At 43.8% G+C, this 27,342-nt stretch overlaps 1 protein-coding gene across 1 annotated transcript in view; it reads left to right on the top strand.

Annotated features, from left to right (window-relative positions):
* The window catches only part of LRRC7 (leucine rich repeat containing 7), a 386,471-nt gene that overhangs the window by 244,120 nt on the left and 115,009 nt on the right, over positions 1-27,342 (top strand). The window contains exons 10-13 of the mRNA XM_073357368.1: positions 9,289-9,433; positions 12,379-12,451; positions 23,696-23,825; positions 24,774-24,889. Of these exons, the coding sequence (XP_073213469.1) occupies positions 9,289-9,433; positions 12,379-12,451; positions 23,696-23,825; positions 24,774-24,889 (464 nt within the window). The remainder of the gene's footprint in view (positions 1-9,288; positions 9,434-12,378; positions 12,452-23,695; positions 23,826-24,773; positions 24,890-27,342) is intronic.

The raw sequence follows: 27,342 nt of genomic DNA, 5'->3' as shown, positions 1-27,342 counted from the left end.
CCCTGCGTAGACTGTAACAGGCCTATGCCTGTAAGTGACCCTCACAGCAGCTGCCTCAAGTGCTTGGGGGAAATCACATGTGAAGGACAAGTGTTGTGTTTGTAAAAATTTCAGACCCAGGACTCAGAAAGAGCGGGATATTCGTTTGCGGGGTCTCCTTATGGAGGCTGCCATTCGTCCAGCTTCTGAGCCATTCCACCAAGACTTGCCTAGTATGTTGGCCTTGGTGCACAGCACCCCTGTCACCGGTGCCCAGAAGGAAAACGAAGAAGCACTGCTTCCTGGCACCGAACAAGAAAGGCCATGGGGCATCAGGCAAAAGACCTAGTTCAGGCCTCCCTGCCACTCTGGAGGCACATGGACGTGCCTCCACGGTTGGGGCCCTTAGCTGCTTAAAGGATCCACCACCAACTCCCGGGAGTGGTAGGGACCCAAACTTCTAGTGGCATCGATGCCTTCCCAAGCTCCCCTGGTTCTGAGAGAGCAGAGGCCTCCCCCCTCATGTGCCACAGGAAACAGCAAAGGCTCCCTATGAGGGCAAGCCAGCTGCTAAGACCCCTCAGGGGGCAGTGGAGCACCACTGATCCCCCGAGACAAGACAGTGCTCTCCATCTTCGTGCTGCAGATCTCTGACGTCGCAGCCCAGATCCTCTGGGGCTTACCCTCAGTCACCAGCATTGCGATTGCAGTCCCCACAGTCTTGACGCGGATCGCCAAGGAGGAGATGCCAGTCTCCGTACTACCAGCTCCATTCACCCTCCCACCAGTTGTCGTCTTGGTGCAGATCTCGGTCCCCTGCCCCATGGGAGCACTCCCCGTTGTGATTCCAGTCCGCCCTGCCACTGGTCCCCTCGATACCAGCCCCGATCCTCCCACAGCAGACACTGGTCTCCAGCATCGATGCTCAGCAGGCAGTCACGGGGGTTGATGGTCCTGCCATGGTCACTGGAAGGGGATTCGTCTGGCATGGAAGGGCAGTTCAGCCCCTTACCAAGACCCCATTGGTGTGATTGGGCACCTGAGGATGCACCAACATCCACAGCGCTGCCTTGGCAGCACGGCCAGTGCAGTGGCCATATTGGAGTGCATGGGCATGCCGGTGAAGACGATGTCCCCTTTGCATTGCTCATCTGCTGCCACAGAGCAACAGCTGGCGTTACCGGCGGCATCGGGTTTGATGCAAGAGGCCCACTCAGAGGTCGGGGTAGAGGAGATAGTGTCCACCCCAAAACTCCCCCACTGGGGTTGATGCCTCCCCCGGCAGTACAGTCATTGTCATCATCCCCAGACGAGGCACTCATGGGACCCTCCTGGGCTAGCCCGCCTGACGATTTTAAAGAACACGAGGCCCTGCTTCGATGGGTGGCCAAGAACTTGGGCCTAGAGGTGGAGGAGATGGCCGAGCAGGCGGACACCTTGTTCAATGTCCTCTCAGCCGCTACCCTAGCATGTGTTGCATTACCGATGCATGACGGGGTCCTGAAAATTGCCAAGGCTCTCTGGCAAACTCTGTTGTCCATCCCTCCCACCTCCAAAAGGGCCAAAAAGAAATACTTCATCCCAACCAAGGTGTTCGAGAACCTTTATACCCACCCACCTCCGGGCTTGCTGGTTGTCTCTGCGGCCAACAAAAAGGACAAGCAGGGGCACACTAGTTCAACTCCCAAAAACAAAGAGGCCAAAAGACTGGACCTTTTGGGGAGAAAAATTTATTCAACAGCCAGCCTGCAATTCTGGGTGGCAAACCATCAGGCCCTCTTGGGCAGGTACAATTTTATCTTATGTGACTCCCTTTGTAAGTTCAAGGAGTCCCTCCCTCAGGGTCTGGCCCAGGACTTCAGCACCCTGGTGGAGGAGGGCACCATGGTGACGAGGTGCTCCGTCCAGATCACGTGGGACTCAGCAGCTAGGGTGGTTGCGTTGGTAGTGGTCATGAGGCCCAGCTCCTGGCTTCAGACCACCAGCCTGTCCCAAGATATGCAGACCTCTATGCAGGACCTCCTATTTAATGGGAATGCTCTCTTTTTGGAGCAGACTGGTGTGAGGCTGCATGGGTTAAAGGACTTGGGCCACCCTTCGCTTGCTGGGCATGTATATGCTGCAGTCTGAATGGAAGCACTTCCGGCTGCCCCCGCCACCAAGGCCTTGTCAGCCTTGTTAGGGGTCTGCAAGGAGAAGGGATAGAAATATGAGCTTCAGTTGTCACTGCCTTTCCTTCACCCGCATAGCCCAGCCCGGCAAAACATCCCAGCGGCCAGAAGCGCTCATTTTGAAGGTATGCTCGAGAGCGACACCCCAGTCAATTCCCCGGATCCATCTTGTTCTTTCCTCGACGGTCTTCGTCCCCACCATTCGGCCTGGTCTTGGGTCACTTTGGACTGCTGGGTGATGGACATAGTATCCCGGGGCTATACCCTGAAATTTTTGACCTCCCCACCTTCCCCATCCTTCTTCAGGGTCCCTTCTCATGAGCAACTCCTTGTCCAAGAGGTCGAGAACTTCCTGCACCTGGGGCGGTGGAGGAGGTCCCTCGGAACATGAAGAGAAAAGGGTTATATTTCCTCTACTTCCTAATCCCGAAGGCAAAAGGGGGCCTCACACCCATTCTGGACCTGTGTCACCTCAACAAGTCTCTCAGAAAGTTTAAAGTTTTGCATGGTCCCTCTGGCCTTCATCATCCCCTCCCTGGATCCGGTACACTTCCCTTGACTTGAAGGATGCTTAATTCCATATTCCAAGGTCACAGATGTTTCCTCCGGTTCATAGTGGGCGGATGCCATTTTCAATTCACAGCGCTGCCTTTTGGCCTCTCATCAGTCCTGAGGGTGTTCACAAAATGTATGGCGCCAGTGGCTGCTTACCTGAAACGTCTGGCTCATCAAAGGGAGGTCTCAGGCACAAGTGCAGAGGAAACTCGATCTGTTGCGTTGCACCTGCTGCGACCTGGGATTGTTAATAAACAAGAAAAAATCCACCTCTAATGCTGGTCCAGCTAATAGAATTCATTGGGATGGTTCTCGACTCCACACAAGCGAGAGCCTTCCTTCCAGAAGTGTGGTTTTAGGCCATGTTGGACCTGATCTCCTATGTAAAGAACCACCTGCTCACCATGGCTCACACCTGCCTGTGGTGGTTGGGCCACATGACCACGTGTACATACATGGTCAGCCATGCTCAGCTCCATCTCTGGCCTCTGTAAGCATGGCTACATCCTCAACAGGCACAACCTAGACTGGAAATCAGGGTGCTGGACCACATCAGGTCATTCCTGGATTGGTGGTTGGACCCCAGGTTGGTGTTGGAGGGAGTCCCCTTCGCAATCCCGTCTCCGTCACTGACCCTGGTCTCTGATGCTTCGGACCTGGTCTGGGGAGTGCACCTCGACGAGATAAGCACCCAGGGATGTTGGTTGTGGGACGATCTGGCCCTCCACAGCTCAGAGCGGTTTGCCGGGTCTGTCAGGCTTTCTTGCCCCTTCTGAAGGGCAAAGAGGTTCAGATCCTGACAGGCAATACTACCGCGATGTATTACATCAACAGGCAAGGCAGTGCCAGGTCTTCGGCCCTTTGTCAAGAAGCTGTCTTCCTTTGGGGTTTTTTGTGTGATATGCCATTAATATGATATGTGCACACCTGCCTGAAATCAGGAATGTCTTAGAAGATCACCTCAGCAGGACTTTCTCGTCTCACCACGAGTGGTCGCTCCATCCGAGGCAGTCAGCATAATCTTCCAGAGGTGGGGGACCCCCAGGTGGACTTATTCGCGTCCAGACAGAACAGAAAATGCCATGTGTTCTGTTCGATCCAGGGGATGGACAGGTGCTCCCTATCAGATGCCTTTCTCATTCCGTGGTCGGGGGCACTGATGTATGTCTTCCTGCCAGTACTGTTGATTACAGGGTCCTTGTGAAGATCAAGCAAGACAGAGCAAGAATTCTCCTAATAGCCCCTGCGTGGCCTTGCCAGCACTGGTTCAGCACGTTGCTGAGCTTTTTGCTAGCCATCCCACTGCAGCTGCCCCTCTGGCTGGATCTGCTGTCTTAGAACCACATCAGCCTTTTGGACCTGAACCTGGTGGCACTGCACTTGACAGCTGGGTTCCTGCATGGTTAAGCATAGACTAACGGGCATGCTTGGCCCATGTTCAGCAGATCTTACTGGGTAGCAGAAAACCCTCCACCAGAGTGATTTACCTGGCCAAATGGAAAAGGTTCACGTCCTGAGCCTAGAACAGCATATTCAGGCTGAGCAGGCCCGCTGCAGGAGATGCTGTATTATCTGCTGCACCTCAAACTCATAGAATCATAGAATATCAGGGTTGGAAGGGACCTCAGGAGGTCATCTAGTCTAACCCCCTGCTCAAAGCAGGACCGATCCCCAACTAAATCATCCCAGCCAGGGCTTTGTCAAGCCTGACCTTAAAAACTTCTAAGGAAGGAGATTCCACCACCTCCCTAGGTAATGCATTCCAGTGTTTCACCACCCTCCTAGTGAAAAAGTTTTTCCTAATATCCAACCTAAACCTCCCTCACTGCAACTTGAGACCATTACTCCTTGTTCTGTCATCAGCTACCACTGAGAACAGTCTAGAGCCATCCTCTTTGGAACCCCCTTTCAGGAAGTTAAAAGCAGCTATCAAATCCCCCCTCATTCTTCTCTTCCGTCGACTAAACATCCCCAGTTCCCTCAGCCTCTCCTCATAAGTCATGTGTTCCAGTCCCCTAATCATTTTTGTTGCCCTCCGCTGGAGTCTTTCCAATTTTTCCACATCCTTCTTGTAGTGTGGGGCCCAAAACTGGACACAGTACTCCAGATGAGGCCTCACCAGTGTTGAATAGAGGAGAACAATCACGTCCCTCGATCTGGGGCAATGTCCCTACTTATACATCCCAAAATGCCATTGGCCTTCTTGGCAACAAGGGCACACTGTTGACTCATATCCAGCTTCTCGTATGCTATAACACCTAGGTCCTTTTCTGCAGAACTGCTGCCGAGCCATTTGGTCCCTAGTCTGTAGCGGTGCATGGGATTCTTCCGTCCTAAGTGCAGGACTCTGCACTTGTCCTTGTTGAACTTCATCAGATTTCTTTTGGCCCAATCCTCCAATTTGTCTAGGTCCCTCTGTATGCTATCCCTACCCTCCAGCGTATTTACCTCTCCTCCCAGTTTAGTGTCATCTGCAAACTTGCTGGACTTTAGGGCCCATGAAGAACTCTTTAAAAAGGTGGCATCAAGCCTCCACCTCCAGGCAGAGGAGATGGAGGAGCCCTCGGACTCCCTGTTTAATGTGCTGTCCTCTTCGGCACCAGGCAGGGTAGCCTTGCCTCTCCATGAAGGGGTGGCAAAAATTTCAAATGCGCTGTGGCAAACACCGGCCTCCTTGGCCCCCATCTCTAAGAGGGCAGAAATCAAGTACTTTGTACCTGCCAAGGGACACGAGTACTTATACACCCACCCGGCGCCCAACTCCATGGTGGTCTAGTCGGTCAACCACAGGGAATGGCAGGGCCAGCCAGCCCCTACCCTGAAAAATAAAGATTCACGGAGGCTGGACTGTTTTGGAAGAAAAATTTATTCGTCCTCGAGCTTCCAGTTAGGAGTGGCAAAATACCAGGCTTTCCTGGGCTGGTATGAGTTCAATCTGTGCGGCTCCCTGCCCAAGTTCGAGGACTCCCTCCAGGAGCATGATAGGAAGGAGTTCAAATCGCTGGTGGAGGAGGGTACAGCAGCTGCCAGGGTTTTGGATGCAGCGGACACAGCCGTGCGGTCCATGGCCTCCACAGTGTCCATGAGAAGGGTGTCATGGCTCCTGCTCTCTGGGCTGTCCAGTGAGGCGCAGACCTCCATGCAGGATCTCCTGTTTGACGGCAAAGCTCTGCTTGCGGAGCAAAGGGATACAAGGCTGCATGGCATGAAATACTCCCTCACGAACCTGCAGACTCTGGGTCTCTATGTTCCAGCTCCTGCTAAATCTAAGTTCAAGCTGCAGCAGACTCCCGCTCAGGCCATCCACCCGAAATACAAGGCCACCCATAAGAAGTCATGGGACTATAAAAGGCGCCCTCAGAGGCAGTCTCGGCCTGCCCCCCAACGTGGGTCCTCCAAGGGCAAGCAGGCAGGGAAAAGGCGTTTTTGACGGGATGCTCGGGGGCACCCTGCCACTTCTCATCAAGGATCCATCCTCAATAAAGCTTCCCTTCTCCAATTGGTTGTGTGCTTTCCTCCCAGAGTGGTCGCAGTTGACCTCGGACCGATGGGTCCTCAACAGCATCTCCCGGGGCTACAGCCTCCAGTTTACTTCCTCCCTGCCCAACCATCCCCCACCCCCGACCTCCTGTGGGAACCCTTGCATGAAGCTCTGCTTGAGCAGGAGGTGGAGCAGCTCCTGGGCCTAGGAGTACTGGAAGTGGTGCCCGGGGAGTTCAAAGGCAAGGGGTACTACTCCCGCTGTTTCCTTATCCCGAAGACCAAAGCAGGACTCAGGCCCATCCTGGACCTGCAAGGTCTGAACCAGTACATGGTGAAGCTCAAGTTCCACATGGTCTCCCTGGCCTCCATCATCCCCTCCCTGGACTGGTACGCTGCCCTCGATCTGCAGGACATGTACTTCCACGTTCCACGCCCTGACCTCCGAGCCTCCATACACGGTTTTTCATAAGGACAAGGTCTAGCTCTGCCCATACCCTGCATTCCTCCCGAAGGTGGTCTCCGCCTATCACATGGGTCAGGACATTTTTCTGCCGGTCCTCTGCCCCAAGCCCCACGCATCCAGTGAGGAGTGCCATCTCCACACGCTTGATGTGTGATGGGCTCTGGCTTTCTACCTCGAGCTTTCTACAAAGCAGTTCAGAAAGTCCTCGCAACTGTTCATTGCCTCAGTTGAGCACATGAGGAGTCGTTTGATCTCCACTTAGCGGCTTTCCAACCGGATCACTTTGTGCATCCGTACCCGTTATGAGCTGGCGGGTATCCCCCCACCACTGATAGTGAAGGAGCACTCAACTTGTGCGCAGGCCTCGTCGGCTGCCTTCTTGGCCCACGTCCCCATCCAGGACATTTGTTGGGCCTCCACGTGGTCTTTGGTTCACACGTTCACCTCGCTCTATGTGATCATCTCCCAAACCAGGAATAACGCTGGGTTCAGCAGGGCTGTCCTCCATTCTGAGAATTTGTGAACTCCTACCCACCTCCAACAGATATAGCTTGGAATCACCTATTGTGGAATACACATGAGCAATCACTCGAAGAAGAAAAGACAGTTACCTTTTCCGTAACTGGTGTTCTTCAAGATGCGTTGCTCATGTCTATTCCACATCCCACCCTCCTTCCCCTCTGTCGGAGTTGTCTGGCAAGAAGGACCTGATGATGGGGGGAGTGTGCAGCTCCCCTTATACTCCCACCATGGAGGCGCCACTCCAGGGGCACTCCCCCCTACGGGTACTGCTAAGGGAAAAACTTCCGGCACCGGTGCACATGGCGAGCATGCCGGTTCCCGGCCAGTGGGAGCTGGGGGTGGGCAGTGCCTCCAGGCGAAAGCCATGGGCAGCTGCTTGCATGCCTCCACCTAGGAGCCGGACCTGCTGCTGGCTGCTTCTGGGGCACAGCGCAGTATGCGGTGCCAGGACAGGCAGCAAGCCTGCCTTAACATCCCCACTGCACCACTGACTAGGAGCCACCAGAGGTAAGCCCACACCCCAATTCCTTACCCCAGCCCTGAGTTCCTCCCAAACCCTGAGTCCCTCATTCCTGTCCCCACCCCGAGCCCTGACCCCATCCCACATCCCAAACCCCTCATCCCCAGCTCCATTGCGTCATAGGCATCAACAATTTTCTTCAAGTGGGCCGCCAGAAAAAAAGTTTGAAAACCACTGCTGTAGATTATAACAGCACTTGAAAAAAAAAATTGCGTATAGCTCATGTTAATGTTACTGTGTTGCATTATCTCACAATAACTTGGCAATTATCTTGTTGCTACTGTAGGTCCACCTCTGCCTATTTTTTTCAGTATGTTAATTCTACCTGCAAGTTTAATAGATATAAACTTAGGAAAAATCACAAGCTCTGCTTATGTTAATTTTTCCAGGTGCACTTTTGTGTGATGACTAATGTGCCAATGCTACGCTAGCAGAACAAAAATCATTTCCTTTCTAAATGTTACATTTGATTTGTCAGATGTGATTCGTCATGGATACACCTTTAAAAGTATAGTTGGCATTTTTACCAGGGTTATAGCTTTTTAGAAAGTACTAACCTTCAATTTAGGCTACTAATGCTTTAATGTTAAACAGATTTTGAGAGAGATCCCAGAAAGCTACAGAATTCCTGAGGGTAACCAAATTGATCATTGATAGCATTGCTGCAGTTGAAACATTGTATTTGGGCAGTGAATTATTGGCTTTAAGATCCAGCCAGATTTTAAGTCAGCATCCATAACTGTATAAAATTTAGACCATATCGGCTTGACCCCTAAAAAGACTTATTCACGTATCTAGTCTCACATTGAGGTCAAGGACAACTGGGGCTGGTCTACACTGAAAACTTACACTGGCATGCTAGATCTGTCTGAGGTGTCAAAAATCCACATCTCTGGGAGATATAACTATGTCTATCTAACCCCCAGTGTAGACAGTGCTAGGTTGATAGAAGAATTCGTCTGTCAACCTAGCTTCCACCTCTTGGGGAGGTGGATTAGCTACAGTGATGGCAGAACCCCTGCTATTGCTGTAGTAAGTGTGTACGCTGAAGCCCTACAGTGGTGCAGCTACAGCATTTTAAGTGTAGACATACCCTTACATAAGTATAGACTGATTGTGTGAGTAAGAGTTCCTAGGATTGGTCCCTAGTTGAAGAACCAATGACCTTTTGTGGTTTTTATTTATTTATTTTTTGGGGAAAAAAAATTTGCAGAGTTGATCGGGCTGGTTCATCTAAACAACAAAAAACAAGCAATAGTTGATTTTCCAATTGCCTGGAATTATAGCAAATTTTAGAGGATTTTTAATGCTGATGACCACCATTTTATTAGACTTTATATAATCACATAATTTTTAGAAATAACATCAATTGTTTTCAACTTTCTCAGATGTCAGCCCTTCATTTTGTGGTTATCTGAACAGGGAAGCTCTCAAATCAGATTTATTTTATTGAAGCAACAGCAATCTGGGTAAAAATAAATGTTCAGATAGCAAAAGATAAGCCTGGGCTACTACTGTACATTTCTGTTAAGCATTAGAGATTCCTATGGAATGCATATCTGCTCAGCTAACCCTGTTTATACCATGTCGTTAAGTCTATAGGGAAGTTAAAACAGCTGGTGTACCTGGATATGTCAAAAAACAGGATAGAAACTGTTGACTTGGACGTATCAGGATGTGAAGCACTTGAAGATCTCCTATTGTCATCCAATGTGTTACAACAACTGCCAGATTCTCTAGGTGAGAAGAGTAGATGCTGATTGATAAGCTTTTAAATTTGTCGGTGTTGTTTATACCTCTGCAGCAGAGATGAGCCTGAGTTACCAAGCTAGAATCCAGACCCCCAAGTTCAAGAGTTGTTTAGAATTGGTGCTCTGGTTCAAATTGCAAAGACAGGATCAGGATCTGCATCGAAATACAAACTTCCCCCATGTCTGGAGGAACTGAGATCTGGTGTTTTAGTTCTGGATCATCTCTACTTTACAGTAAAGAAATATGTTATTGGTCAAGTTGCTCTGATGTAAATTTGATAGTGTGTATGACAGTCCATTTATATATACTATTTGCTTTAAAATCTAAGGGACAAATCCTGCTCTGTTACAATGGTGCAACAGAAACTGACACCAATGAGAATGCACCAGTATAAATGGGAGAAGACATGTGGTCAAAATATTTTATTTTCTGTTTGGTTTATATATAATTTCTAATGGAATTATTATTACTTCTGCAATTACAAATACTTACAAAACAAATATGCACATTCCTGTAAAGAATTGCTTTTTTGTTACTTTGCAATCTTACTTAATTTTCCACTATTTTAAAAAAGTTATCCACTGTTCAATCTAAAACATTTGTATTATTTTTATCAGAATATGCCATATACTTAGAATAATCTGATAATAGTGAAGGCCATATTACTAGACATGGTACGTAGATAGATGACATTCAAGCTGAGTCCTTTTTATCTAAGTGTGTTCATTTTCTATGCACAGTCAGCATCTTTATTTGGTATTATAAAGTTTAGACGTGTCAAATACAATTTAATTTTAAGTGCCAAATGCAAATATTGGGCCTCCGTTCAGCAAAGCACTTAAGCACATGCTTAACTTTCAACCCATGCTTAAGAGTTTAGCTGTATCAAGGCCATTTTCAGTTAAATATATGGAAATATTTTATCTTCATTAAAAATAAATTTTTATTTATGTAGTCATTTTGATTGTATTAGATTTTCATAATTTCTTTTCATGTCTTTCCCTGATTCAGCAAAGTACTTAAGCACATACCTAACTTGACTTCATTGGGACTATGCTTCCAAATAGGCAAATGCTTGCTGATTTGGTGTCTAAATCCACAGTTAATCATCTGAGACACTTTTGTTAGCTCTAAGTTTTGCTTTGAATATAAGATTACAAATGTATAATTTAAAAACCTTTGACACTGAAATTAAAATAAAATTTTAGGGACAAATCCTGATCTGTTTGCTAAATCCAAAATAGGCATGGAATTAATACCATTTCTCCAGTTCTATGCTGGTAATAGTTAAAACAGAATTTAGCATGTAGAAATTTGATTTGTAAAAGACTAATTAAAACAATTTGTTAATCACCCTACCACTGTGCACATAGCAACCATTATGCAAGTTGGTCTTCCAGTTAACTGAAAGAAAAGGAGCATTGCCCCTTTAAGAGCTCCTTGACAGCAGACTGGGAAAAGAGGGAAAGTTTATAGGATTAGACAGGAAGGGCAGGAAGCAGTTGGGGCCAGGTCAGAACAATGTCACTGTATTATCCTTTCTGCTGGAAGTGTGGTGGGATATTTACATGCAGCCACAGAAAAGCACTCGGTACCAGGATGGGACCAGCTGAAGCACCTTGAATGCTCTTTGGCAGCCTGGGAGCAGACACAGGATGCAAATATGGAAGGAATCTGTGGATATCTGGGAATCCAGCTAGGGTGGCGGGCAGGCAGCCAAGCATTTTCTGGTGACTCGCTGTGGCAGATGTCCAGTGCAGGTACCTGGTATGGAAGGAATATGGTTATCAAATAAAATAAATTGGACAAAGATTTGAAGTAAAGTATCCCTTTGAAGGATTTGAAGGAAAGCTAAATAAGGGGGTGCTGGGCCTCTCACATCTGCACCAACAGGGAACAGACACCCTCCTCCTTGCATTCATGAATATGCTACAGGAAATGCTCCCGCATTGGCCGTCCACTCTGGAAGAAAGATAGGAGGCCATGGATGGTTTAATTAGGTCACAACCTAAGTTCCCTCTAAGCTGCGCGGCAGCCTTCTTAGCACCGCACAGACATTCAGGGAACCAGTTTAACAAAAAACTCTTGTAAAATAGCAACCATTATGCAAGTTGGTCTTCCAGTTAACTGAAAGAAAAGGAGCATTGCCCCTTTAAGAGCTCCTTGACAGCAGACTGAGAAAAGAGGGAAAGTTTATAGGATTAGACAGGAAGGGCAGGAAGCCCTTGTTTTGTTGTTTGTTTGTCAGTCCATTACTCTTTTCTCTTAACTCCTGCTATTGTTGCCATCGGAATACAGGAGTTTCATATTCCCCATCTGTGAATGTAGACCCCAGTCCTGCATATATTTGTGTGTGTGCTTAACTTTAAGCACCTAAATAACTCCATTCATACTTGAAGTTAAGCATGTGCACATGTGCATTCAGGATTGGAGGTATAATGTGTATGCTGCAATAACTCCTTAATAGTACAATATGTACTTAGAACAGACTAAGTTCTGAGTACTTAATCTCAGGGCCTGATCAACTCCTAACAAAGTCAATGGAAAGACAGCAGTTTGATTATACCCTTAACATTTATGAAAGAAAATTGTGTGTATTTTCTGTAAACTAGCACAGATTCTCCTAAGGCACTGATTCAGGAAAGTACTTAAGCTTGTTCTTTAGTCACCCTTATTCAGGATAATATTTAAGCACATGTTTAACTTTAAGCACGTATTTTATTTCCATTAACTTCAATGGGACATAAGTATATACTTAGTGCTGTGCTGAATCAGGGTCTAAATGAATTTGGTATTAAACACCCTTGTTTATTTAAGGAAATAAACAAGTTATGGGAATATATGAAAAAATCATAACTAGAAATATTTTACTTTTCTATCACACCTCTCTACCCACATATCTGTCATTTAAAATACCTTTCTCTGTTTTGTAGGATTGTTGAAAAGGCTTACAACGCTAAAAGTAGATGACAATCAGCTTACAGTACTGCCCAATGCAATTGGAAAGTAAGTAGAAGAAACCTGCCTTGCTTTGCCATATGCATATTGTTTGAAAAATACAAAAGTAAGATAACCTACTGAAATGAGAACTAATTTAAGAATATGGGCCTAACTCTCATTTTATGTATGAAGTCAATGGAGTTGTGTTAGTGTATATAATCAGAAAATCACATGCCATTATCTGTTGTGTTTTCCATATACAAAGAGCAAAGATATATTTTCAGTCTAAATTATTTGTAGTTCAGATCAATAGAGCAACAAAACCAGAAAGAAAAAAAGTAAAGTCTTCTCTCAAGAAGTGTGTGTCTCTTCGGTGATGGCCTCCACTGAATTTTGAGAACAAAATGGTTGCCAAACTTTACACACACAAACATTGCTTATAATTTTTAAAGGAGTAGAACATATTGCATAAAACAAAAGGAATGACAGTTTCATAGGTACATATTGCACAATGTGGATAATACTGTGTAAATAATCTCATAACAGTGTTCTACAATAACTCTTTAACTCTGTAGTTGTATGAGAAGTTATTTGGGTCTTGATACAATATGGTCTGTCAGTTGTACTGGAGTTCATAGTGCTTTTTGATTTAGTCTTGGGTTTATTGTGGAGTTAAAGCTCAAATTCATTACAAAATTCAAGACAGATGTAAACCTCTCTCTAAAAGGGTGAAAAGATCTACCTACTTTTCAAATAGACCGCTATTGTGTGTGTCACAAATATAAAGGGAAGGGTAACCACCTTTCTGTATACATAACTATAAAATCCCCACATCAGTATCCTAGAGTTCAGAGTGGAGAAGGAACCTTGACATGCTGGCAGAGTGGTGGGATCAATCTGAGATTTTTTGGGGATCATTTTGAACCAGAAGCACAGTGGGATTTTAAAAGGACATTTTTTTCCCCTTTGGGCTGCTTGAAAGCAGGTTTTAAGCTGAAAGCAGTTAGAGGTTTTCTTTGTCTCTGCCTGGGGGCCAGAGCAGCAGGCATAACAAACGGGATCTTTCTTTTTGAGCTGGAGTTTTCTCTACCTAAAGGCAGGGTAGTTAACCTCCTGCAGGGAAATTCACAAGTTTTTCACAGACCTGAAGAGGTGTTTTTTTTTTTTAAGCTAAGAGCAACTAGAGGGTTTTTCTGTCTATTTGCCTGGTGACAAAGGATTTTCTGTAGGCTGAGAATAACTATCAGAGAACATAGGTATCACATTACAGCACAAAAATTTTACAAGCCAGGTTTGTTTTGTTTTGTTTTGTTGTTTTCTTTCTAACTCTCGGGTGTAAAGTTAGTTAAAAACAGAGAGGCTAACATGACAGAAACCAAGAAACATAACACAAACTGGAGTTAACCAGACTGGAGGCAGCGAAAGAGGCAGAAAAAGCCCTAGAGGCTGCCCACAGGAGAGAAATGGAGGTAAAGGAAAAAGAATGGAAGCATTCTGAGGAGGAAAAAGAGGCTGCCCACAGGAGAACTATGGAGGTAAAGGAAAAAGAGAGGAAGCATGTGAAGGAGGAAAAGGAAAAAGAGAGGAAGCATGCTGAGGAGGAAAAGGAAAAAGAGAGGAAGCATGCACTGGAGATGGAGAAGACAAAGGCTCAGCAGAATATACCAACAAACCCTAGCAATCCTTCTCCAGGTACCACTTCCCATCCCAGAAAGTTCCCCACCTACAAGGCAGGCGATGATACCGAGGCCTTCTTAGAAAACTTCGAAAGGGCCTGCCTTGTGTACCGCATCTCTACAGATCAATACATGATAGATCTGAGGCCGCAGCTCAGTGGACCCTTAGCCGAGGTGGCGGCTGAAATGCCAAAGGAACACATGAACAAGTATGAACTGTTTAAAACCAAGGCGAGAGTCAGAATAGGGCTAACACCCGAGCATTCCCGTCGGCAGTTCAGAGCCCTAAGGTGGAAATAAGATGTGTCATTTACCTGGCATGCCTACCACATTGTGAAACATTGGGATGCCTGGATATCAGGATTAAGTGTTAAATCTCCAGAAGAGTTGCCCTTCCTAATGCAAATGGAGCAGTTCTTAGAGGGTGTTTCTGAGGAAATAGAAAGATACATCCTAGATGGGAAGCTCACAATTGTAACCGAGGTGGGGGAGATTGGAGCCAAATGGGTGGAGGTGGCAGAAAAGAAAAAAACTAGTAGCAGTTAGGGTGAATATCAGAAGAGGCAAACCGGAACAAAAGGGGTAGAGGGAGGAGAGAGGAACAATCCTGGTCGCAGTTGGAGCGGAGACCAGAAGGGACAACCTCCGACCTCACCCTAAAACCGGGGACAGCCCAAAGCCCCAACTACACACCAAGGAACACTCCAGACACCTTATCATCCTGCCACACCATTCTCCACCAATACACCTCACCCCAGTGACCCGTCAGCTGGACGATGTTTTAAATGTAACAAGACGGGGCATATAAAGGCCAACTGCCCCAAGAACCCCAACAGATTACAGTTTTATTGCCCTGGAATCACACCAGAGGTCCTCAGGCCCAGATGCCTTCCAGATACCCTCGGAGTGGAGGGAAACTGTGAGTGTGGGCAGGAAGAAGGTCACCGCGTGGAGGGACACTGGAGCACAAGTGTCGGCTATCCATGCTTCCTTAGTGGACCCCAATTTAATCAACCCAGAGATCCAAGTGACAATTCAACCCTTCAAGTCAAACTCTTTTGACTAGCCTACAGCCAAGTTGCTGGTCCAGGACAAGGGCTGGTCAGGAACATGGACTTTTGCAGTCTATGATGATTATCCCATCCCCATGCTGTTGGGGGAAGACTTGGCCAATCATGTGAAGCTAGCCAAGAGGGCGGGAATGATCACCCGCAGCCAGGCTAAGCAAGCCGTCCCACCTAGCTCTGTTCTGGAAACTTCTACCAGGACCCGGTCAGAGGTGGTGAACCCGGACCCCACGCCAACGTCTGCAACAGCAGTAGTGGATACAGTCCCAGAGACCCAGAAAGAGCCAGTCCCAGAACCGGAACCGGCAGCAGCCGATAACCCTACACAAGAGGCTCAGCCGGAACCTGAACCCCAACATAGTGCACCAGCAGAGAGCTGTTCACAGTCAACGGAAACAGCCCTATCACCTGCATTGCTTCCAGGGGGACCAAGCCTAGGTCCACAATCCAATGAGGAATTGATGTCTCCAGCATCAAGAGAACAGTTCGAGACCGAATAGGAAGCAGATGAAAGCCTCCGGAGAGCTTAGATGGCCGTACGGAGCAACCCGATCCAGGTTTGTTGTAGAAAGAGGACTTTTATACAAGGAAACTCTTTCTGTTGGACACCAGGAAGACTGGCATCCTCAGAGACAGTTGGTAGTTCCAACTAAGTACCAGGTAAAGCTCTTGAGCTTATCCCACGATCATCCTAGTGGCAATGCTGGGGTGAACGCTGGGGTGAACAGGACCAAAGACCATTTGGGGAGGTCATTCCACTGGGAGGGAATGGGCAAGGATGTTTCTATCTACGTCCGGTCTTGTGAGGTATGCCAGAGAGTGGGAAAACCCCAAGACCAGGTCAAAGCCCCTCTCCAGCCACTCCCCATCATTAAGGTTCCATTTCAGCAAGTAGCTGTGGATATTCTGGGTCCTTTTCCAAAAAAGACACCCAGAGGAAAGCAGTACATCCTGACTTTCATGGATTTTGCCACCTGATGGCCGGAAGCAGTAGCTCTAAGCAACACCAGGGCTAAAAGTGTGTGCCAGGCACTAACAGACATTTTTGACAGGGTAGGTTGGCCCTCCAACATCCTCACAGATTCAGGAACTAATTTCCTGGCAGGAACTATGGAAAGCCTTTGGGAAGCTCATGGGGTGAATCACTTGGTTGCCACCCCTTACCATCATCAAACAAATGGCCTGGTGGAGAAATTTAATGGAACTTTGGGGGCCATGATACGTAAATTCGTAAATGAGCACTCCAGTGATTGGGACCTAGTGTTGCAGCAGTTGCTCTTTGCCTACAGAGCTGTATCACATCCCAGTTTAGGGTTTTCACCATCTGAACTTGTATATGGCCGTGAGGTTAAGGGGCCATTACAGTTGGTGAAGCAGCAATGGGAGGGGTTTACACCTTCTCCAGGAACTAACATTCTGGACTTTGTAACCAACCTACAAAACACCCTCCGAACCTCTTTAGCCCTTGCTAAAGAAAACCTACAGGATGCTCAAAAAGAGCAAAAAGCCTGGTATGATAAACAAGCCAGAGAGTGTTCCTTTAAAGTGGGGACCAGGTCATGGTCTTGAAGGCGCTCCAGGCCCATAAAATGGAAGTGTCGTGGGAAGGGCCATTCACGGTCCAGGAGCACCTGGGAGCAGTTCATTATCTCCTAGCATTCCCCACCTCCAACCGAAAGCCTAAGGTGTACCATATTAATTCTCTAAAGCCCTTTTATTCCAGAGAATTAAAGGTTTGTCACTTTACAGCCCAGGGAGGAGATGACGCTGAGTGGCCTGAAGGTGTCGACTACGAAGGGAAAAGTGATGGTGGCGTACAAGAGGTGAACCTCTCCATGATCCTTGGGCGTATGCAGCGACAGCAGATCAAGGAGCTGTGCACTAGCTATGCGCCAACGTTCTCAGCCACCCCAGGACTGACTGAATGGACATACCACTCCATTGACACAGGCAATGCTCACCCAATTAAAGCCCAACCTTACCGGGTGTCTCCTCAAGCTAAAACCGCTATAGAATGGGAGATCCAGGATATGCTACAGATGGGTGTAATCCGCCCCTCAGGCAGTGCATGGGCATCTCCAGTGGTTCTAGTTCCCAAACCAAATGGGGAGATACGTTTTTGCGTGGACTACCGTAAGCTAAATGCTGTGACTCGCCCAGACAACCATCCAATGCCACGCACAGATGAACTATTGGAGAAACTGGGACGGGCCCAGTTCATCTCTACCTTGGACTTAACCAAAGGGTACTGGCAGGTACCGCTAGATGAATCCGCCAAGGAAAGGTCAGCCTTCATCACACATGTCGAGCTGTATGAATTTAATGTGCTCCCTTTCAGGCTGCGGAATGCACCCACCACCTTCCAAAGACTTGTAGATGGTCTCTCCTAGTGGGATTGGGAGAATATGCAGTCGCCTACCTTGACGATGTGGCCATATTTTCGGATTCCTGGGCAGAACACCTGGAACATCTACAAAAAGTCTTCGACCGCATTAGGGAGGCAGGACTAACTGTTAAGGCTAAGAAGTGTCAGATAGGCCTCAACAGAGTGACTTACTTTGGACACCAGGTGGGTCAAGGAACTATCAACCCCCTACAGGCCAAAGTGGATGCTATCCAAAAGTGGCCTGTCCCAAAGTCAAAGAAACAGGTCCAATCCTTCTTAGGCTTGGCCGGATATCACAGGCGATTTGTACTGCAATACAGCCAAATCGCCGCCCCACTGACAGACCGAACCAAAAAGAAACAGCCAAATGCCGTTCAGTGGACCGAAGAGAGTCAGAAGGTCTTTAACCAGCTTAAAGTGACACTCATGTGTGACCCTGTGCTAAGGGTCCCAGGCTTTGACAAACCGTTCCTAGTAACTACAGATGCGTCCCAGCATGGTGTGGGAGCAGTTTTAATGCAGGAAGGACCGGATCAAGAATTCCATCCTGTAGTGTTTCTCAGCAAGAAGTTGTCTGAGAGGGAAAGCAACTGGTCAGTCAGTGAAAAAGAATGTTACGCCATTGTCTACGCTCTGGAAAAGCTATGCCCATACGTATGCCCATACGTTTTTTATAGAAAACTGATATAGAGCTGACACTTCTGTGTTAAAAGCATTTTTCCCCTCTACCGTTTTTACTGCTGCAATGTGGATCAAATGAATGCTTGTAGGAATTTTTAGAATATACTGTATTGTCTCCTAGAATTTAATACCACATCTGCATGCAGTAGGATTTTTAAAGAACAAGTTTGTTCAAGCAATACAGTTTTTCAGGATATGAATAGTGTGTCTTGTGTAAGAGAGCCTGACAATGTGCTCTACCTATACAATTTTAAAAAATTAACATAAAACAGTTAGTATTTTGCTAAATCATATTCCTTTTGAAATTATCTGTTTTTTAAACATTTTCCAGATGTTTAACCTGAGTTTAATAAGCAGTAGTGAAAACAAACAGGTACCTAAATTATGGAGTTCATTCAGATGCTTGCTTTGGTGGAGATTTTATTTTATTTTTATCTTTGTTTTTAGGTAGGTATTTATGGTAAGTATAGTGATTGTATACCAATCATATGAAATGTGATATTTGAATATTTTTATATTATAGCATTTTAATTTACATAAAGGTGACCAGAGCTTGGACTGGGCATTTATTTAAAAGCTCTAAATCCAAATACGTTCTTGTTGATAGAACATAGATTTTTTTTCTGATTCATAAGATACAGAACTGCTGCACACCAGAATGAAGTTAGAGAACCTCTGAACAAATAGCAAAATGTTGCAAGTGGATCTCACTTGTGAGCCACAGGAAACTCACTCTGTAGCTTAGTATGGTGGGCAGAGCATTCCAACACTCCTCACTCTAGTAAAGCCCTCTTCAGCAAACCCTGCTTTACTTCAGGCAGTGTTCTTAGGTCTGCTCTGTCCTGAAGACTTCATTATAAAGCTGTCTTGAATAGCTCATTATACGTCTCCAAAAATACATAGATTTAAGTTGACAGGTTTCAGAGTAGCAGCCGTGTTAGTCTGTATCCGCAAAAAGAACAGGAAGCTTATGCTCAAGTGTATTCTGACTCAATACCAAATATGTTAAGGCCCGTAGAACTGCTTTAGTCTCTACTCTGTATAATTAGAGCTTTAACAAGTACCCACTCCAGCCTGTATTTGTTTTTTGCAGGATCTTTCAAAAATAACTTAATTAACTGTTGGTATGACATTTAAAAAAATTCTAAATTCTGCAGCATTACAACAGTAAGCAATGAAAGCTGAATTTTGGCTTGAAATAGCTTACCTGATGGAGGGTCACTGGATTTATGTGATGTGCATTGGTGTATAGCAATAGAAGGTTTCATGAATCCTATGAGACAGTCTATATAGCAGTAATATTTAAAGCCAGGTAGATCTGAAGATGATAGAAATTATATTGGACACTATCCAGATGGTTCATGCACTAGTTGGCACTTTGGTGGCTTTTTGCAGTGTGCATTTTTTTAAAAAGAATCCTGTCATTAAGATATTATCTCAGTGATTGAATTGTTCAGAATTGAAAGGAATCCTCTGGTCTTTTGCCAACTTTCTGTTAAATATAGTTTCTCAAGAAGCCTTAATTAGGTCTCAAAAGAGAGATACTGCAGCTCTAAGAGGTGAATTTGCAGAACACTAGGGTAGACAGCTAATACTGCTATATCATTTTTGAATGATTGTGCTTGTTAAATTTAGGGGCCTGGCAGTATTAGAGGTGAAGTAATTTTCTTCCATAGAATGAGCGTTGTACCTATAACTTCAATCTGTGCTTCCTTTTTCTGACTCATTCATTATTTTAGACAGTTTCCTGCTGGGTCTTTCTCAAAAAGTGGTAGCCATGGTACCCACTGGAACATATTATTGTAATATAAAAATCAACAATGAGAAGGCGAGAACTGACTCTCTCTGGAGTCGGATGTTATAATGACATAGAGAGCAGTCTGTCACCTGTTTGATAATTGCCTTAATAGGATTGCCACAAAGCAGTTGGTGCCAAAAAGGTGGTGGTGGTGGTGGTTAGTCACTATCAGCCTAGACTCAAAGAGATATTTAGGGTTCAGCTCTGTGAGATGCTGAACAGTGTAGCCCCATTTAAACATGTGTTTAACATTAAGAACTCTGAATAGTCTCAATGGTTTCCCATTGCTTAAGTGCTTTGCTGGATTGAGCCCATAGAGAGAAAAATCACTCATCTCTAGAGATGTGTGTCATTCATGACCCGGAGATATTATTTGCACACATGCTGGCTGAAAATGACACGAGAGCAGAAAACTAACTAACTTGTCAGATGGGAAGGATGGTATCAGAGTGGCTGGCCCTTTATGGAGAGTTAGAGGGAGACAGGGAGATGAGGCTAGGTTGGGTCTCCAATCTTGTTTCACTACTTCTTCCTGGGTGGCTCTGTCAGTCAGAGCTGCTGTATCTTGTTTACTGAGTCTGGTTCCCTTTCTCCACCCAGGATGGCAAAATATATCTGCAGTAGTGACCTAGAGTTGGGACTTTCTAGCATGGAACTAAGTGGTACTGTGCTAAAGAAGCAATTGGGTAGAGTGTTTCCAATTTCAGGAAACACTGTTTTTAGCAGGTCTCAGTTCACATACACAATATGGTGGAAATACTTGAGCAAAGGAAAACTTTTGTATTTTGTAGCACATGCACTGCACTGTTGAATGCAAACTATTGTAAGAAAGTATTCTGATGTAACTCATGTAATGAATATCATTTGAGTGACTTCCAGAATGCATGTCATATAAATCTTGGCAATTACTACAACAAACATAAGTACATGGAACAGCTACCTTGTTCACTGTTGTTCTTATCACAAAATCAAACAAATTGATGATTGCTTATCAACAAAGTTGTTGTTTTATTATATGATGAGACCCAAACTGCACTTCTGGCACACCCAAAAGACACACTGATTGCAGGGAGCATTTTTGGTGTGCAAAAAATGTAGATTCAGGCCTGATACCTACCTTCCTTAATGCAAATTACACGTCAATGTGAGGTAATTTTTAAAAATATCCTGGTGATATTCAGTACCAAATCATCACCACTCTCCTAGTATTCTTTGGTGCTTTAAACAATATATATTTTTTAAAAAATGATAGGTGAAGTCAAGAAAATACTTGAGGAAAAATGCATCTGTCGGAAAGATTGGAAAGCATTAATTTCCCTTCATTTATCTCATCTGTAGCTATCCTTCTGGTGGATCTACACAGTCAAAGTAAAGTAGGAAAAACTGCAACAAGTGAAAGAGGGGGAAACAATGCAGAAAAGTAATAACTAAATCATGGTGTGAGAGGGCTTCTTTAAGTTACAGGCTTCTTCCAGCATCTAGTATCTTATCAGGTGATATTTTGTTATCCAGTCCATCCTTCCCCAACTTTGGGATGATTGATCAAATATGTGGTTAAAATGACATAATGAAAGCGAGGACTTCTTAAGGTGTGGGTTACTTTTCTCTCAAGTAGAGTATGTGTTGGGCATAGCCCCATGGCTTCCAGGGGACACAGCAGACCCATAAAGGTCCATTGCCTTCATACTCTACACACCCAGGGAGAATATGAGTGGAGCCTCAGTGAGTGATGAGGTTATTGGAACCCTAACTAAATTTATATGATAAGCTGCTGTGGCCAAACTCTGAACAATGAAAATTAGACTTCTGAATTACACATCTGTTTTACCCTGTTGTCAAGTATCACTTTGACTGTGTTCCCTCTGTTATCATAAACTTCATTCCTGATTGTTAACAAGAGGGAAAGAGGTTGAAAATGTGTATGTCAAATGGTACCTTTTAACTAAAATTACATTGCTTATTAAGGTTTCAGTGGCACCCCTTGTGTGGCTCTTGAAATTTACTGTTTGCAGGATAGTGTTTGTAATATTCCCAATTTCTAGGTCTAAGTAGGGACAGGGGAGTTGTGCTAAATCAGCACATCACCTGGCAGACCCTAGCTGGTTGTGGGCAGCTTCCAAGATGGCATCCTTTCCACTATACTTTCTACTATAAGGATCCTCTATCAGGTCTATGCCTATTCCTGCAAGGAAAGACCTTGAATGAACTAGGCCAACATGTTTGAGTATTACCTTTGCAAAATATTTCTCTTTGTCTGGTTTGAAGGACAGGTTGACAGATACAAAACTTGTAACAAAATAGCTGGCAAAGCTTTCAGCTGTTCTCCTCACAATTCACTTCATTAATCACCGTATGGCTCATGGAAGGGTGATGTGCTTCAGTCCTTCAACCTATTGAGGTCAGGTAGTTACAGGAAAGTGCTGAAAACCAGTTGGGCCCTGGGTGTAGATTAGCTGCTGCAGGCATTACATTTCTCAGAGTCTGAAGGCTGGAAGAGTTTTTTAAATAATTTAGTTGGGTAAAAATAATTTTAAAGAAATATTGAAAGGTCCAGATCTGCAACCGTTGCTCACTTATAACTGTCATTGACTTTAGTTTTATGATTGTACCCATGAGTGTGAGCACTGTTCACCTGAGTGAAGGTCACATTCTTAGACCTCACTTTTCTCTTATTTATATTTTAAACCTTAAATCTCTTACACTACAATCATAGCTAGATTGACATAGGTGAGGCACCTCTGAAGCATGCAAGTGGGGATTCTCATCTCAACTACAGCCTTTTACATTGCTATGTGCTTTTAGAGGTGCAGCACAACAATGATACAGGGCAGATATTGAGATAATTTACTTTTTCATAAAGGGAGCATGTTAGTATTTAGTACAGTTTTGTATTAAAGACTTGGCATGAAAACCTTGAAGTACTTTAAGTTCAATAGCCAAATACTCTTAACATGACTTATTTCTGTTTGCTTTTGTATTAATTTTTGCTATACAATTGGCTATTCCATATTGTGTTTCAAAACAATCTCAGAAGATAATCTGTCAAAATTTGAAAGATAAGCATACTTACAAAGAATACATCTTCTGCTTTAATGGCTAATTATAACAGGCTTTGTTGAATCTGGATCAGTGTTTGGCTCTCTCCACTAACCAGCTTTTTGTATCAGAGTTTGTGTCAGTGACATCAGCTGAAACTTTTTTCAGTAGAGTATAAAGGTACTTTCTTCTCACCAGTTTTTTTCCGCCTATCATCTTTTTTTGTGCATATGTCCAGTGCCTAGCACACTGGGTCCGTGATCCTTGACAGATGCCTCTAGTCTAGGCTTGTCCAGTGCCTAGCACACTGGGTCCCTGATCCTTGACAGATGCCTCTAGTCTAGGCATTTCTACACGACAAATAATAAATAACAATAATAATATATAGGACAGAATGGTATCCCTTAAAAATACCTAGCTAGTTTTGCCTTAGATAAATAGATAGGATTACCTCAGTATTACCAATACTTAACTATACTTAGGTGTATATGGTTATTTATATTTTCAACCTTTTGTTCTGTGAGAATCTGAATAATTAATGTTACTTTTTCAGTATATGATTTGCAAATGTAGTAATCTGACACTATAAATTTGCAGAGATTTGAAACTGTTCATTTGTGTTGTCTTACTTTTTCAAAAAGTCTAACAACGTGTTTAAAATTTCAGTTTATCTCTATTAGAAGAATTTGACTGCAGCTGTAATGAACTGGAGTCCCTACCTTCTACCATTGGTTACCTTCATAGCCTGCGAACATTAGCTGTGGATGAGAACTTCCTGTCTGAATTGCCTAGAGAAGTGAGAAACTGATTCTGTTTTTAAATTATTATTAGTATGTTTTACATGAAGGGCCTAACCTTACAGTCTTTACTCAGACAAAACACCCACTGAAGTTATGGCAGGTGTATGGAAGTTTTCCCTCAGCAGAATGGGGTCATAAATGATCCAGATGGAAGGCCAAGTCCTATTTGCCTTAATCACTTGTTCCATTGGAACAGGTAATATCACTCACATGAGCAAGACAAGCAGGATTTGACCCTGTTTGTTTTTCTCATGTGTTACTAATGCTTGTATGTAGTGTTGTTGTAGCTGGGTTGGTTCCAGGATATTAGAGAGACAAGGTGGGTGAGTGAACATCTTTTATTAGACCAACTTCTGGGGGTGAGAGAGACAAGCTTTTGAGTTTACACAGAGTTCTGCTTCAGCTCACCTCCATATTAACTGAAAAAGAGTTCTGTGTAAGCTCAAAACCTTGTCTCTCAACAGAAGTTGGTCCGATAAAAGATGTTATCTTACCCACCTTGTCTCTCTTACATTTTGTTTGTCATTTTACATTGTAAACCGAGGGCTTATGCCCTTGACTGTTAATGTCAATATCAATGTAAAATAGGGAGACTAGAATTGGAAATGAGTATTTCATTAATGAACACATTGTGATAATAGAAAGCATTTTAATCAAACTATGTGAAGAAATGTGATGTGTATACATACATCTTAATATAGCAGGAAGCTATTGATAGCAAATAGGTTAAATTATAACTTTAAAAGCCAAGTAAAGGACCTGATTCTACTCCCACTGAAGTCATTTGGGCTCAAAGTATTATCTCAGAAGTACACAATAAGTAGTCATTGTCTCGTTCATTAATTTTAAAGACATAATTAGGCCACCTTCTCAGATAAGGAGAATTAGTGGTGAGAAACTTTGGCAAAGCGAGAATCCTAACTTCTTGTCTTTTATGCCCATAGATTGGAAGCTGTAAGAACGTAACAGTTATGTCCCTGCGCTCTAACAAGCTAGAATTTCTTCCTGATGAGATTGGTCAGATGCAGAAGTTGAGAGTGTTAAATCTGAGTGATAACAGGTATACTTTGCATAATTTAATCATCATACCCTAGAAGTGTTTTGCTGAACAAGGATTTTAAATATTCAAAGTTTATGGCTGCTGAGGTGGTGTTCTTTCATCATTAAGCACCCTGTCTTGGTCCCATTGAACTCCATATCAAAACTACATTGCGGCCAATGGATTCACAAAAGTAAAATCCTGATACCACTCGTGTCTCCTACTATTATCATGTGAAAATGTGACCACTTATGTTCATGAAGGTTTTGCTTCATGAAAAAGTTTATGTAAGCCGTATGATGGTATATATTATGATCTTGATTAAAAGATGGTCACATACTGGTGTATGGTAGGTCTTTAGGTGCAAGCACAATAGCATGTAAACATCAAGCAGGAAATCCTGGCTCCATTGAAGTCAATGGCAAAACACCAAAAATAAGGCATTTTAATATGGCCACATGTAAATGTATACATCTAAGAACAAAGAATGCATAGTATACTTAGTCTCCCAACCTATATCCTGGGAAGCAGGAACTCTGAAAAAGACTTGCATTCCTTGTAAGTATGAACAGGGGAATATCAAGTAGGACTAGAGAGATTATATTATCTTTGTATTTGGCTCTGGTGTGACTGCTAATACAATATTGTGCCAGTTCTTGTGGCCACAATTCAAGAAGGATGTTGATAAATCAGTGAGGATTCAGAGAAGAGTCACAGGAATGATTAAAGGATAGGAAAACATGCCTTCTAGTGACAGACTCCAGGAACTCAATTGGTTTAGCTTAACCAAGAGAAGGTTAAGGGGTGACTTTATAGACAAATCAAATATATACATGGGGAACAAAACTTTGATGATGGGCTTTTCAATTTAAAAGACAAAGGTATAACAAGATCCAGTAGCTGGAAGTTGAGCTAGACAAATTCATACTAAAAATAATGTGCACATTTTTAATGGTGCAGATAATTAACCACTGGAACAATTTGCCAGGGTTTGTGGTGGATTTTCCATCACTGGACATCTTAAAATCAAGATTGGATTTTGAAAAAAGTGTGCTCTAGTTCAAACAGAATTATTTCAGGGAAGTCCTATCGCCTGTGTTATACACATGATCAGACTAGAAGATAACAGTTTCTTTTGACTTTATAATCTATTCATCTAAGGCCAAACCCTTTTCTTCACATACCTAGTCCCATTGACGTAAATATGGCTATTTGCATGAATGAGATAAGAATTATTTGACTCCACATATAAACATTGGGAAAGACCGTTTTATCAAAAAAATTCATTCATACACGTACTTCAAGAATAACTTAGATATGACCCTTTTCAGCAAAATAAAAAGAGATACAGGTTTGTTCAGTAGTGTGGCACATGGTACATGGAGCCAATACTGTCACCAATGATTATCTTCTGAAATCAGTCAGAATTTTGGGAAGGACTTTGCACATCTATGATTGGGGGCCATTAACAGAAATTAGTTCACCAACACATTATAAATCCTTAACACAGAAATATCCTATGGTACACTGGATAACAATTATCCACTCACTGGAACATTTTCTTAAAGTCAGTTAGATGTCATAGGACCTGGTTTTTTGCTCTGACAGCAGAAAATATCTGGAATAACTTCACTGAAGTCAAGGTAGTTACACCAGTGTAAACCTGGTATGAGAGCAGAATCAGGCTCATAATGGGATGATAGAACTAGTTCAGAGAAATTAGGAGCTAGAGCAAACTTAGATCTTTTCTGAGATTTGAAAAACTGTGGTGTGCGTTTATTGCTTTTTTGTTTTTTTAAATTTTCACATCTTGGTGGTCACTGATTTCAGCAGTAACTAATGTGGAATTACTGAAATACTGTGAACAACACTTTTTTATCATGGCACTTCGAACTTGGGTGAAATTAAGAATTACTGAAAAATCCTGAAAAATCCTGATCTCACACGATTTCCAGACCAAACTGTTAGGATAAATTTCAGATAAGTATTCTGATGTTCTGGTTCTTAGCCAAAACTTAGATTTACAGATTTTCTCCATCACTAATCATGACATTATGTAAAATATTAATCATATGTAAAAGTATTGTTGGCATCCTTCCATTATCATACAAACAAGTAACACATGCTTAGTTCTATATTCTTATTGTGGAAAATCATCATCTGTGATGATCATCACATCATCATGTGATGATCATCACATCATCATCATCACATCATCATCAAATCATCATCTGTGATGATCATCACATCATCATGTGATACTTCCTTTGTCAAATAGGACACAACACTCAGTAGTTTTAATTCTCACTCTTTTTTAGATCCATTGGTCATTATTTGGGTACTTATTTGGGTACTCACCAAATTATTATTTGTGTACTCACCAAAAATAAGTACAGAGATTTATGAATTTAGAAAATGGTCCCGGATGTATTAAGAGCTCTACAGGGTTTAACTTGTCTTACAATAGAATGCTC

The sequence above is a fragment of the Lepidochelys kempii genome, chromosome 8 (assembly GCF_965140285.1).
Source record: "Lepidochelys kempii isolate rLepKem1 chromosome 8, rLepKem1.hap1, whole genome shotgun sequence".
NCBI classification, from domain to species: domain Eukaryota; kingdom Metazoa; phylum Chordata; order Testudines; family Cheloniidae; genus Lepidochelys; species Lepidochelys kempii.
Note: the sequence above shows the minus strand (reverse complement) of the source record. Positions and strands in the feature narration are given on the sequence as shown.